At 37.2% G+C, this 15,725-nt stretch overlaps 1 protein-coding gene across 2 annotated transcripts in view; it reads left to right on the top strand.

The window, feature by feature from the left end:
* The window catches only part of LOC149572987 (squamosa promoter-binding protein 1-like), a 32,540-nt gene extending 17,494 nt beyond the window's left edge, over positions 1–15,046 (top strand). The window contains exon 2 of one of the 2 annotated variants that reach the window (XM_089814131.1): positions 14,513–15,046. In XM_089814131.1, the coding sequence (XP_089670257.1) occupies positions 14,513–14,558 (46 nt within the window). In that variant the 3' untranslated portion in view covers positions 14,559–15,046. The remainder of the gene's footprint in view (positions 1–14,512) is intronic. The other variant, XM_089814129.1, reaches the window with a different exon arrangement.
* The last annotated feature ends 679 nt before the right edge of the window (positions 15,047–15,725 follow it).

The following is a 15,725-nucleotide window of genomic DNA, read 5'->3' as shown; positions in this document are numbered from 1 at the left end:
CATTCTAAATGTCAACCCTGCAGTCCACTGAACTTCAAATCATACTTATGACTACAATAATTTGAGCATACAGTCCTTCAAATTTTAAAGCATATTTATGAGTACAAATTTTTTTAGTGTCCTTTAGGTATTCATAATAAGTGACACACAGAATGATATAACCTCAAAGCTAAAAAAGAATCCATTTTAAGTCAATAAAAGAGAACTCACAGAATGGTATATTCTCAAAGCCTTTAGCTTCTCTATCCCAAACAACGAAAGTAGGTTAGCTGCTTTCCAGAGATTTATAACTTAACATCTTGAACTAGAGATTCTAACCTTTAAGTTAGTACAGAGGAGTAGAATCAATTGGAATGCTTACAATTCCTCAAACCCTCACTGTTTCCTTTCTTTAAAACTATATGCTTTCAGGGATTGCAACCATAATAATCCCTTTATAATACTTTGTGAAGCTATTGGGTTATAAAATTCCTCAAAAATCAACTGTTGCAAGTATGCAACTGGAGTTGCATTCAAGGCTAAAAATATTAATGGAACTAGCATGAGCAGGTGATGGGAATGGCTTTGCCATGGTCACTACTTCTGAAATCCTTTCTGCACAAAACCCAAATTACCAACAGAACTACATCCCATCAGTTCAACTTCCCAGTTAAGCATGGCTTGTTCGGCAAGCTTCATGTCATTGAAGGACTTAATTAAATTATCCGAGTTGCTTATTATCCTGCCTATCCATGGTGAGGTTATATTAATAACTCTAATTTCCCCATCACCATATGCCAGTTATGCACGGCATTTCTTCAATAACCATCTCTTCCATATGACTTGTCTGCATCACTTTGTGGAGTTAGGAACTATATAAAACTTAAAAGCCTATAGATAGATATGTATGACTTAATAATAGTCTTAGGAATTAGGTTCAAGCAACAGGATATAGGTTCTTATTTTGCTGGAACTTTAGTTCTATTAGAAGATCCAAACCAATTTAACCCTAGATATTAGGGTTAGCAAAAAATCTGGTCTCCTCAAGATGGTAACTACTTCAATTAGGAACATAACACATCCTAAAGGTCAATAATGAATTATCATGTTGTGTCATGATACATAAACACTGCCTATCCACTAGGCAAGCTAATGACTCAAATCCACAAGCCAAACAAAAATAATTAATATTTTTACAACTAACCAGAGAAAATAGCAATCTAAAGTCCTAACATTTCATATAATTGGCCCAGTTTGGTGCTTGGATGGATCTCTTACTACTATTACAGCCCCACATCTTGACTTTTTATCAACATGTCAAGGTGTAATGTCCCCTTTGTGATTCCTTTGGTTTTTGACTTATCCGTTACAATTCAAACTGCAATGGATACATTCACTCTTCTGATATATTGATGATTGTGGATTCTTGCTTTTATAATCCTAGTATTTTTGAGAGTTTACTTCAAGCTATATGCTCTAATTTGAAATACAAGAAAGAACTTCTTATGGTATTAAGTATGTAGTGATGTGATTTGTAAAATGTATGTTTCAGATCTTTATTATGTGAGATTCCCGTCCTCCTCTATACAATTGGCTTGGAAGAGAATGGGGAGTTAATGAATGCAATTGCAAAGCATCTTTAGGATAATGTGAACAATGTTTGTTCCAGTTGCAGAGATCCTATTGTCAAACGATAATTCTCATATGGTCTCTGATGAGCCAAGACTTTCCTGAGGTTGATAAGGAAATGCATGTGTCTAATATAAATGCTGTCTTAGTTGATATCATTCTGATAGTGCTGTTCTGATATGACTTCCCTGTGTATGAAGCCTTCAGATGGATATTGTTCTGATGATACTACCGTGATTTGCCTGCTATTATTGCATTGTTCTGCTTCCTCCTATTGCTGATGAGAAATGTCTGAATTCCTTGAATAATTTCCCCCTTTTGTGGAGTGAGTTTGAATGCTTATACTCATCGATGGGCATGAGAAGACAAAATGTCAAGAAATATAGCCCTTTTAATACCTCTCTTCCCTTAGCTCTAATTGCACCTAATCATTATTAATTAAATCTTTTCTTGTAATCCCTCATTTTCATGATGATTAGTAATCGTATGTTTGTTATAGATTACATCTTTCTAACTGTTACCTCCAATTATTACTATCTATCATTGATTAGTTTTTTGTTGATTATTGTGGGCCTTCTATACTTAGTTGATTTGTATTCATACATTCTTTGGTGGTGCCGAAACTTCTTATGATGGTATTCTTTGTAGTTTGGTTCATTCCTTTGAATTCAGATTGCCCATTGTGATGCCCTCTTTATCTATTGCTACTTATTAACATCTAGTCTCTTCTGTTCAATGAGATTTAGAACACTGTAGCTAGGTACACGATGGTCAAACATTGGAATGGTTTCTATTTGATTGGATGTTTTCCACTATGTGCTCATTTTATCTTCCCCTTCTTCCTTGATAGCATTGCAAACTCCCGTGGATTAATTTGGTTCCCTATGAATCATATAATATTCAAGGCTTTTATAAACCCGAGTCGAGTCTATGAGCATTGTCATTTTTTTGTTGTCTTCCCTGCCCTTCTGTACCCGTTCGATGCATGTGTAATGAATCGCTACTTTGATGAGATTAAGATGGATATCAAAGATCTTATTATTTGATTATTATAAATTTATAATGTTGGTAAACAGATTTGTTCTTTTTGATTTGACTCTTGAATACCCAAAGTTTCTGAACAATATCTGGTTACAACAGTTGAAAAGCCATCTGTAGATGAATGGGCTTTTCTCTGAATTAATAGGTACAACTCCTTATGATAGATTTTCAGTGAATTATGTTTATTCCTATCGTCTAATTGGGGGTGTGTTCTCAACTTGAGAACAGTAGAGGTATAACCAAGCTAGACTTGGGCAAGATCTAACTCAGGCAAACAGAAGTTTTTAATAGTCTATTTGGTTTTATGCATCCACGCATCTTATGAATTCACAAAACTTTCCCACGAGCTAAACTACAAGAACTTAATCTATACTTTACTTGCTAAATTGATAACATTTAAAATTCCTCTCAGAACGAACAATAACAATACTTATCGCGTTCATCCGTTGTATAACAAATAGGGGAAGTAAAACTTTGTTTCTTCCTCATTCCAATCCAAACCATAAGAGAAAGATACAAACTTAAACCAACTGGAATAGAAAATAATCAATATAAAATACTCTCGATTGTCTTTGCAACAAGAAGTATTTCACACCAAAAATTTTGCCGACCCCCTATTCATTATTCAACTTTGTACATATAGGGTTTAAGAGATGACCGTTACAGTAGAAACTTAATCGGTTCATCTTCTGAGAAGGACAAATGGCAAGAAGCCAGTTTGTCACATTACAAAATTTACAAAAATTGACAGAAATCGCAAAAGAAAGTGAAAAGGAGGCATCATTTGAATCACTTGGACTTCTTCCCCTTTTCAGCTTTCGCCCTATATGCTTTGACAGCAACTATAACTGGAACTAGTTCCTCGTGACTAGGCACGTGTACAATAGTGAATCTCAAGAGCCACTTTGAATGCTCTCAAGCAAGTTCCTTTACAACATTTAACTGATTTGGCAATTCTTCCATAGCCACGTGTACACATCCACCAAGTGTTTGCAACTGTACCACTCTGTTTTGACTGCTTGAAGTCATTCCAGACAGATTACTCAAGTATGTGGAGAAGTTGTTCTTCATTACTTCTACTCCAATAAGAGCTTTCCCTTGCCCATTGGTTTGTGAGTTAGTTTGTAATCCTCGCATGAGTTCGAATGCTCTGTCTTGGGTCTTCCTCACTTTTTTCCCTGTTTCTTTGAGTCCTTCAGCTTCTTGAATCATCTCCATCTTAAATTGCATACTTTGAAGCCATTCAAACAGAGGCTCAGTCCCTTTCTTCAAAATCTTTGCTTCAACTGCCTCTTTTGCCTTCATTTGAATGATCATTTTCAGGAAGGAAATGCATTCATCACATCTTGCCTTCTTTGCGGCCAAAGTATTGCAATTAGATATGATATTATCTTTCTCAGTTTCCAATCGAAGGATAACATTTCCAATTTGATCAATTAGAGCAATTCCATCTGAATTGAGTTTCTCAATCCATTCCTTTCCAATTTGGCCAAAATGTCTATCTTTCTGGAGTTGCGAGATAAAAGCTTGTACTTCTGTTGCGGTAGGATTCTGAGTAGCAAGTACACCAGTGATGGTTGCTAATGGAACAACTAGTTGCCTGATAAACCTATTCAATTCTTCTATCTCGGGCTTCATCTTAATTTTTGACAATTTTAGGCTTTCCAATTGTTCTTCTATCACCTCATTACTTGATCTCCACAAGCCCACTTTTGTATCGTGTCTAGCTTCTCCAAGATCAATTGAGTGTTGAGTGAAGTCATCAGGTGACATATCTTTAATTCTTCCTGCTTTATTCGGCTTCGCTATCTCCATGGTCAAGTGCCCTGTCTTTGGATCTTGTCCAAGTATCGATAGGGTCTTTTGCTTCTTAGCTTTCACAATTGCAGTCCTGGAGCGAACTGCTTGAGACACAATGCCCTTCGCAGGTACACTCTCATCTTTTCTTTTCTTCTTCCTTTCTAAGGTGTCTTCTAACCAAGAATCTGTACCAATCACCTTAGAAGCTGTCCCAAGTGACTCTATGGTAAACATCTTCTTCTTTACTGGAGTCACTGCTACTGTAGTTGCAGAGAAAGGATTCTTTGGATCTTGAAAAAGAAGCCTAGATGAACTCGGGGCTTTCTCTTCCTTTTGAGTTTTCTTCGCAGCTTCATCAGATTTAGTGGACTCGCTGCTACTACTCTTTTCATCCCCAATCTCTACTATCTGAATGGGGGAACCAGTTGGCTTCAAAAGAGGAGCACTTGAAGATGGAACAGGGCTATAATGAGGAGATGGAGTTGGAGTAACGTGAGGAGATGAGATTGGAGCAATAACACCACCCTTCGACTCTTTCGTCTTCTTTTCTTCGGTGCTAGCTTGGGCTCCAATAACTGGTAGAGGACCGCCCTGGCAAGTTGGAGCTATTGAAATGTTCTTCTCCGGGGGTTGATCACCTCCTCCTGCAGATTGAGTAGGTCCTTGGGCAATTGTAGTTGTAACATTGGGTGTGGCACTTTGAGAAGAAGTAGGAGTAGCAGCGGCTGGAGAAGTTTGAGTAGTCTTACTCTTACTCCGGCCCTTTTTTGCTGTCTACTCAATCCATTTCCCAGTCCTCTTGATGATCCGAGCCATCATAACATCAAAATCTTCCTCTATATCCACATAGGGTTCAGAACTGATAGGAGTATTCCTTAGTTTAGTCAAATATGTATTACTATACATATTTTGCCCATCATCTTCTAGCCCTTCCACATCCAAGTCAATGCCATATGTCTTTATTTGATCCACTATAAATCTAGCAAAAGCCCGATCTTGGTTCTCCAACTCATCTTTACAATCTGCCCAATATTCTGCCACAGTAGTAACATGCTTGATTATGCTTCCAATTTGAAGCACATCTCTGGCATACCCATTTGGGTCAAACATAGGCCTCACCACTTTATACTCCTCTAACTTATACTTGTTCTCGAATGTCTTAAGCATGTTTTTAGCATTTGATCGAGACTCACAACTGTAGTCTCCAACTTTCATGGGGAATTCATATCCCTTCTTCCTCAAATTGGCGCTCAACACGTTCACCGGAATTGCTTTTCTCATGATCTCAATGAGCACGATCATGTCATCTGGGTATCTAGGCAGCTTCAGGGGAAATCCATCGAAAGTTGCAAGATGTAAATATGAAAAGGATGAGAATTGAATGAAATAGCTACCAAATTGACTGATGGCCGCCATCGCTTCTGGGTTGAATCTCCTCTTCGGGCATCCTTGGAGTTCCTTGCAAATCCTCATTGTAAATGCATCATTAACTCTGATATACTCCTCATAACTATTCTGTAACTGCAAGCATGGGTAAAACTCATAACTCTTTACATCATCTGGAAAATTCTCTATTCTGGGAAGGCCCGACCATAATTGTAGGGAAGCTAACATATATATTAAGTAGGAAGACATGTAAAATGAATTGTAGAACTTTGCTGCACTAAGGGCTCTGGATAGATGCTCGCTTACCTCATACGCCTAGTCAATATACTGTGTATTTGAGCAAATTATTTGCACCAAAAAGAAATAATGTTCTACAAAATTAAGTGCTTCTACCTCACCTTTCAATTGATGCAAAAGGACCCAAAATGCCCATGATCTCGGGCTTGAGATCAGTGCCGAAAAAGGTTTTAGGAACCTTACTCTTAGATCCCCTTGGTTGCTGAAACCAAGATCTCATAATCTCTTTCTGCCATACCATTTTCTTCAGAGAGAATTCTGACATAGCTTCTCCTACTGTCAATTTAGAGAATTCTTCTCGCTCTGGAATCCGGAGACAATTGACTATTGCTTGCCTATCAATTGAGATTACACCGTTTGATCAGGTAGTAAGATTTGCTTAGTATCCGGGTTGTAGTGATTGATACATTCAACGATTAGCTCCTGGGCTTGTACTACTACTAGAAATCCGGCTGCTTCTACTAGTCCACTTCCTTGAAGTTTCTCTGTTATGGGATGAATTGGTTCCATCCTCAGCCTTCTTTGGAAATCTTGCATGTCGAAGAAACGAAGTGAAGTGTCTGTGATATTCTGCCATCTAGACTTGATTCCACCCAGTCGATCAAAATTGGTGAATCTTGTTGCCATTTTGTCTGATATAGAGGTAAACTGAAATATAACAATTGCAAATAGTGCAAGGAATGAACCTTGTAACTTTGAAATATTTTGGAAGCACTATTCAACACAACAACATAACAATTCAAAAGAGAAAGCAGTAATTTGAAAATCTGTTACGTTCATCTTTATATAAGAACCCTTAATTTGTCCATTGATTTTCATGATCTGCGCTACACGAGCGAATTTAAGGATAAATCCGTTGAATTAGTAAATGTGAGGGTTCTAACGGATTTTTCCCTGTCTTTTCACTGTTCCCGTTGGCCCAACGGTAACTTTCTTTAATTACAAACTTACTTTCCCGTTTTTACCCAGTTTCGGAGAAATAGAAATGGAGTACTCATTGGAAGAAAACTTGCCTGGCTGAATTCTATTTAAAATACTTTCACATATGTAACAAATTCACTTCCATTACTTTCCCAAAACACCTCGTGATCGATTTGCCAAATAACCATGCTTGTAGGAGTAATTTTCCATTAGATGCGCAAAATTGCTTTCGAGGGTAGAAACTTCGCAGAGGAGAAGGCAATTTCCGCTTTTCCGCATTTATCTTTGTTTTGCCTCCTATGCCCAAATCGCTTGACTTCAAGCGTTTGAAAAATATGAAAGAGACTTCGAAAGTGAAAAATGGGACCCACTGACTTACTTTTCCTTTCCGCAAATGCCTTTCCGAAAAACTAACTTCTTGGTTCGAAGTTCGCCAAGGAGAAGTTGTTTCAGAGTTTTCTGCTGAATCTTATTTTGATCATCTTAGTGAATTTTGAATGATTCCTACGGTAAAAATATGGCAATACTTGAATGATCAATCCATAAATATAATCCTACTCTCCTTCTTCAAGCTCACAAACTGTACTCATAAATCTTCGCGGAGTTTCACCTTCAGGGTGCGAAAATCCGCCAAGGAGAAGATGAAACTAGATTTTCCGCAAGTTCAATTCTCTTTATACTTGGATCAAAATGAGCTGCGAGTAAGTTCGTCTGAGATAACATAATCCAAGAATCTCCATCGAGCAAGGTTCTAAGCTACCCACAAGACTCATGATGATAAGGAAACCCACCCGGTTATATAATGCAGGAGAAGGGAGAAGATGGAAACCCGATGGAGATACTTATCACTTAAAGAGGAAATGACCAATTGACTCGACCAGACTAGACATGATACAAGTTAAATTTCCACTTTTGCAAGATTCGTATAGGATGAAAAATGGGGGAACATATAACAATCTTATTAAATATTATATTACCATAGTAATAATATATTATTATGTTAACAATAGGTTAGATTATATTATTTAATCTTTCATATATTTAAATAATATCTATTTATTATACTGTAATCTAATTATTTATTTATTTTTTAATCTTATTTTCACAAGTGGATGATGTAATTAGGGCTTTAAATGATGATGTGATAGTCCTCCCCTTCCAAAATTACTTTTCCTCAAGTAGTGACAGTTTTATATACATCCTTCCATGTCAGTAGCTTCTATGACACAACTTGAGTATAGCTTGTCTCAATATCTCTAGATTCTCTTTAGGTCATCGTCATATTCTAGATTAACTATAATATCTAGAGCCACACACAGGGTATACGCATTGAAACATGGATCATACACTTGAATGTATGAAGACACAAAGCATACACAAAGTATAGAATTGAATACATGAGGACACAAAGCATACATAAAGTATACACATTAATGCATGAAGACATGAAGCACACATGTAGTATACACATTAATGTATAGAGACATAGGATATACATGAAGTAGCTAACACAAAGCATACACCCAATATAAACTCTTTTAGATTACTTGAATAAACCCTACAATTTACATTTTGTTATAAGCCAAGGTTAGGGAGATGAAAAAATTATTTCACCACTATGCTCTTTGCTTATACGTCCTGCAACAACAGGGACACAAGTTAGCACATAAATTCTAAAATATGAGTTTACTATTATCATTCTTAAAATAATTGATTTATAGATATCGGGTTATGATAAGGTTGTTTGAGCCAATCCCAAACTAAACAAGGGTAAGACTTTGGCCCCTTGCCCTTGGTGACATGATTTGGACATCCACGCAAGGTGGTCTACTAATACGATGCTTGTCTTGCTTCCTTATGCATGCCTCATCTCCTATAGTTAATTAGCTCAACATTGTATGGATGGTAGGGAATTATAGTGGGGTCCTCAACTTGACCAATCTAAGCGCAAGGGAAAACCTTTGCCCCCCTCGCCTTGGTGGCAGAGCTTTGGCATTCACCTAGGTGGTCTACTTAGATGGAAGTCCTAACCCTCTATATTATCCAACCTAAGCCCAAGAGCAGAACTTTGGCCCTCTTGGCCTTGATGGCAGAGCTTTGGCATCCATCAAAGTTGTCTACTTAGATGATAGTCTGAATCGTCTTAGTTGTCCAACCTAAGCCCAATAGTGAAACTTTGGCCCTCTTGGCCTTGATGACAGAGCTTTAGCATCTATTAAGGTGTTCGACTTAGATGGTAGTCTTAATTCTGTTAGTTGTCCAACCTAAGGCCAAGAGCAGAACTTTTGCCCCCTTGGCCTTGATGGAAAAACTTTGGCATCCATCAAGGTGGTCTACTTATATGATAATCTTAATCCTCTTAGTTGTCCAATTTAAGCCCAAGAGCAAAACTTTGGCCCATTTGGCACTGATGACAAAACTTTGGCATCCATGAAGTTGGTCTACTTAGATGACAACCTTAACCCCCATACTTACATTTCTCATGGTAAGAAAGGTATGGGGCATGTAGTGGGATCCTCGGCTTGTCCATGTAAGCCCAAGAGCAGGACTTCGATCCTTGTGGCCTTGATGGTAGAACCTTGAACATCCATCAAGGTGGTCTACTTGGATGACAAATTTAATCCTCTTACCTACACCTCTCCCCTATGATTTCTCATTTCTTTTTATTTTTTTAATCCTTTGAGATAACACTCTAGCCCCTTTGGCATTGATGGAAAAACTTTGGCATCCATCAAGTTGGTCTACTTAGACGACAACCTTAACCCTCATACTTACATTTCTCATGGTAAGAAAGGTATGGGGCATGTAGTGGGATCCTCGGCTTGTCCATGTAAGCCCAAGAGTAGGACTTTGATCCTCTTGGCCTTGATGGTAGAACCTTAAACATCCATCAAGGTGGTCTACTTGGATGACAAATTTAATCCTCTTACCTACACCTCTCCCCTATGATTTCTCATTTCTTTTTATTTTTTTATTTAGTTGTCCAACCTAAGCCCAATAGTGAAACTTTGGCCCTCTTGGCCTTGATGATAGAGCTTTGGCATCTATTAAGGTGTTCTACTTAGATGGTAGTCTTAATTCTCTTAGTTGTCCAACCTAAGGCCAAGAGCAGAACTTTGGCCCCCTTGGCCTTGATGGAAAAACTTTGGCATCCATCAAGGTGGTCTACTTATATGATAATCTTAATCCTCTTAGTTGTCCAATTTAAGCCCAAGAGCAAAACTTTGGCCCCTTTGGCATTGATGGCAAAACTTTGGCATCCATCAAGTTGGTCTACTTAGATGACAACCTTAACCCTCATACTTACATTTCTCATGGTAAGAAAGGTATGGGGCATGTAGTGGGATCCTCAGCTTGTCCATGTAAGCCCAAGAGCAGGACTTTGATCCTCTTGGCCTTGATGGTAGAACCTTAAACATCCATCAAGGTGGTCTACTTGGATGACAAATTTAATGCTCTTGCCTACACCTCTCCCCTATGATTTCTCATTTATTTTTATTATTTTATCCTTTGATCAAACAAAGTGGCATGCATTTGAAACACAAAGTATACATGTGATTGCATGAAGCATTTTACAAATTCTAAGTTTGGGAATTGATTTATATTGTCACTGCTAGAGCTGCAACTTGTCAATATTCCATTGTTCTCTCACCTATTTATTATTTGTTTGGATGTCGTTGTGATCATGTGTTTTTGTTCAACATTTCTTCTCTTTTCCTATTAGGTATAGCCTCTAATCTATGGGCTTAACTCCTTTTTCCACATATGTATCACGACTCCCATATTTATTTGCTCTTGAAGCATAAATTTTTCCTTTTCAATTCATCACTTTTTTTTGGAATTCTCCTTCTCTACATTTATGCCCATGTGCCCATGGTTCTTTGCAATGGTAGCATGACTCCTTTTCTTGGGACTCCCTCCTATAATTGTCTTCTTTATGAGAATACTTGAAGTGTGTGTTCAATCCATAGTTCTTGGGTCTATTTTTGGTTGGGTTTGTGACAAGCTTCAATGCCTTTTGAATTGCCTCTTCCAAGTTTATTGGATCCATAGTGACACGACGATGCGTCCCCACCCTTCCCCAACTTCTCCAAGACATGGACATACTCAAGACAGGGGGCGATTTTCTCGCATCCCAAGTGGTGCCACCATTGGGGCTGTTGTCTCGCTAAGGACAGGGGGATGTCAGTTTGTCTCTTGTGGTGGCGTCCTCGCGTCTCCTATGGGGATGACAACAAGTCCCTTGAGGAGATAGGGGGATGGTAACAAGTCCCTTGGGGAGACCTGGGGACAAGAACAAGCCCCTTGAGGAGATAGGGGGATGGTAACAAGTCCCTTGGGGAGACCTGGGGACAAGAACAAGCCCCTTGACCCCTCTAGGAAACGCTTGGGTGTGCCTTATCCAACCCAAAAAAAACGTTTGTTTAAAAAAATTAAACATGTTTTAATGTTCTATTGGTCGTGTTGAATATCATATCATGCTGCTCAATGTAATCATCTCTGTGATGAGATCCTCATACTTTTGATATCTATGATAATTGTTATTTAATATTTATATGGTGGAAGTTAAAACTCTTTCATTTGATCATTTGAGTATTTAAAATTTTAATATTTATAATTTATTGTTCAGTGTTCAATGTTCCACTTTCATGTTCAATGTTCAATGCAATTTTCAAGTATTTAAATTTTAGTACATTAGTATTTATAATTTATAATTTTATGTCATATATTGTTATACATATTTTCATTACTAGCATTAAATACCACATATATAGTATATAGTATATACCCCCCTTCTGTCCCCCGCCGGCGCCCCCCGCCCTCCCCAAATTGAGGCCCCGTTGCGCGCATCTCGACATCCCCTATCTCCCAAGATGGTGTAACTATGGCTAGATCCAAGACGTTCACCGTACTTTTGATTGATTGTATCAAACCTTGTTTGAAAAGGTAAGTGGGCCTTTCTTGAGAGATATCCAGTACCGTGACTACAAACTTTTTAAATTTGGTGGCACATTCTCCCACTGCCCCTTCTTGTTTGAGTTGGGCTAATTGTTTATAAGTACCATTGTGGGTGTGTTCTATCAAATCTTTCTATAAGCTTTTGTGAGAAATCATAACTTTTTGTCTGTTGGTGACCTTGGGTGTTAAGGCCATGCACCACTACTCATGGGCTGCCCCTGTTAAGTGAAGCACCACAAACTTAATAGCATTTTCTTGTCATAGGGCTTAATGAGAGATAGGTGTTTAACTTTTGCACCCTTGAATGGACTATGAGTCTGCCTGATCCTTCAAAAATGGAAGGGTTATTTATTCACTCTTTCATTTAGGTATCTATCTTGTGTTTTCATTCTTTTCTTGCTAGAGGAGGCTTTCATCTTTAGCATCAAACGCTACTTGTAATGGCCCCTTCATGATTCCTTCGGTTTTTGCCTTCTTACGATTCAAACTACAATGGAAATGTTCACTGTTCTGATATATTGATGATTGTGAATTCTTGCTTTTATAATCCTAGGATTTTAGAGAATATACTTAAAGCTATATGCTCTAATTTGAAATTCAAGAAAGAAACCGTCTTCACTCTTATCTAATGCGGAATTAAGCATTTAGTGGTGCGATTTCTGAAACAGTGTGTTTTTACAGCTTTATCATGTGAGATCTCTGTCCTTCTCTATACAATTGGCTTGGAAGAGAATGGAGAGTTAATGAATGCAATTGCCAAGTATCTTTATAATAATGAGAACTAAGTTTATTCCTTTTGCAGAGATCCTATTGTCAAACAATATTTCACATATAATCTCTCTGATGAGCCAAGACTTTTCTGTTTTTGATAGGGAAATTTTATATCAGTTTGATATGAATGCTGTCTTGGTTGATTTCATTCTGATGGTATTCTGCTGATATGATTTCGGTGTATATGAAGCCTATGGATGGATATCGTTCTGATGAAACTACCCTGATTTGCCTGCTGTTATTGTATTCTTCTGCTTCCTCCTATTGCTGATGAGAAATGTCTAAAGTCCTTGAATAATTTCCCCACTTTGTGTAGTGAATTTGAATGCTTCTTTTACTCATCGACGGCTATGACAAGACAAAATGTCAAAAGATACACACCTTTTAATATCTCTTTTCCCTTGGTACTAATTGCACCTAAGTGTTACTAATTGAATCCTCTCTTGTAATCCCTCCTCTTCATGATGATTAATAATCATATGGTTGTTATAGATTACATCTTTGTAACTGTTACCTCCAATTATTAGCATTGATCACTGATTATGTGTTTGTTGATTATTATGGGCCTCCTACAGTTTGTCATTTCATATACATGCATTATTGAAATGTTTATTAATAGAAATAAATGCAGTTAGAACAGGAGATATCACTCCTCCCAACCCTCGACAAACAATGATCCTGTGGTTATAAAGTGACCAAGTTGCCTCTACTTCGTAACCAAGATTTTTGATATCAAGAAGATACTAATAGCTCTAGATTAAGAAGCACACACTTCTTTATCAATATATCATTGAACTGATAAGCTAAATATATGTATTTAGGTAGCAAGATTCCGAAGTTCACATTGCTAACAGCAATATAATGGAGATGCAAATGTCTGAAGGAGAATAGTGAAATGTGTTGGTATCATTGGAATGATTCTGCAAGATCAAGTTATATTAATTCAAGGAGGTCATCAATACCATGTTATAGGTAGGACTCAAACTGAGAAGAAAGATTCTGTGTAGGAAAGACAGCAAATAATCAGGCACCATAAGATCATCATTAAATTCTCCTCAGAAAAATACATTCAAACTATTAATAAAAGAGACAAATGCTGTTTCTTTCCATTATCATGGAACATTTTGAAAAATAACTCAAGGATGAAGCATTACAATGGGAAATGATTAGTAGTATACCTACTTATAATATACCTAACCATCAATAATTAACATATATTGAATAACAAAATATTGATGCTAATAAACAATCAGCGACTCATGATTGTTACCTTTCCAGGCAGACATATTAATGATATTTTTAATACCATCATCAATTAGTGTAAGTGTTTTCAAAATGATTCCTTACGTGTAACTTGATCATGTTAAGGGTTATATTAAGCTGTTGAATTTTGATCAATGTTTTTATCTTTTGATTGCTTCTGCTCAATATTTCAGGGCAACCGTGGCAGGACATGCTTCTGTCTGGTTTTGACCAGAATTCTCCCAGTCTATTATGGTGGCTACATTAAAACCCTGGCATTGTAGTTTTGTGTTTATCCAGTTTGTATGTCCAGCTTGCTTAGTGCTGAATTTTCCTTTTAGGTGAACGCTAACTGTTTTGGATTCTCTATCCAGCAATACTTATTATTTCGTTTTCAGTCGTTTGTTTTATCTATTACTTCTGTACTTGAGGGACTTTCACTGTGCAGAAAATATTATTTGAATGTTGTAACCTTGTTTGCTTACAGGATGTTCTTGAATGCATTTTCTTTACAGATTCCACTCCTTAGCTGAATTCGATGAAGCAAAAAGGAGTTGTAGGAGACGGCTGGCTGGTCACAATGAGCGCCGTAGAAAGATTCCCTCTGATTCGTCAGCTGACAGATTGGATGCAAATGCTCATCATAGTAATAATTGGGTGACATATGGAGGGATCTAGCTATACGTGAAATGTTAGATTGCAATCCTGGAGAAAAGAGTTTGCAAAGATAAAAGTCCATTAAACTCTGGGTGTGCTCTCTCTCCTCTGTCATCTCTTGGCTCAGCTCTTTGTGTGCAAGAAGCATGACCAGAGCTTTAATTTATAATGAAATTCAGACGATCTTGACCATACGTTGTAAATTATAATAGCCATGGATTTCTATTCTCATAATTTGCACGAAGCTAGTTAGTCTAGAGTTGACAAAATTCTCTTACTTTGTATGTTAACCTTGAATCTTATCTGTGATCATTTTATTTGACTTTGGAGAATTTGTATATTTATAACGCAACTATTTGGAGCATACTGTTTTTTTATTTGGAGCTTGCTGTTTTTTTAAATGGAGCATACTGTTACCATAGTGCGTGGTGGTTTCTGATAAAATGCTTTTCTGGTCCCATATTTTATGACTTATATACAGGCTTCATACGGGTATATTTTGGTCCTTAGGTGTTGGGTTTTATCTTTTGAACCACTTCCTCTATTGCCCTTATAGATATCAAATTGCTTTTGACTTCTCATGCTAGCCAGTTTGCATATATCTATTTCATTCATCATCGGTTTTTTTTAAAGCCACATAAAATTGTTATTTACAACAGATCATATTGTTGGTCACAATGTCATACTTTTTATATGTAGCTTTCATGATTAGGTCGGTAGCACGTTCAAAATTGTCTAATTCAGAAAAAATAATAGAATCTTTGTCCATGCAGAAATATAAAGAAAAATTATATGAAACTCAAACCTAAGGAGGCCTCAAATCAAATCCCTGGTAAAAGCCCAAAAGTGGAAACGGAAAGTAGTCTTACTGAATGTCAATGTAATGGTAAAATGGTTGGAGAATCTTTGTTTCGCAAAGTAGTAGACATCAATATTTTTATTTGTCATAGAATCTTTATATGCCGCACAATAATTCGTACCAAGTGGATTTACATTAACTACACCGAAAGAGATCTAGCAGGCATCTCATAAATAACAACTAT

Source organism: Cupressus sempervirens, chromosome 2 (assembly GCF_028749045.1).
Source record: "Cupressus sempervirens isolate cs-2001-9-10 chromosome 2, ASM2874904v1, whole genome shotgun sequence".
NCBI classification, from domain to species: domain Eukaryota; kingdom Viridiplantae; phylum Streptophyta; class Pinopsida; order Cupressales; family Cupressaceae; genus Cupressus; species Cupressus sempervirens.
Note: the sequence above shows the minus strand (reverse complement) of the source record. Positions and strands in the feature narration are given on the sequence as shown.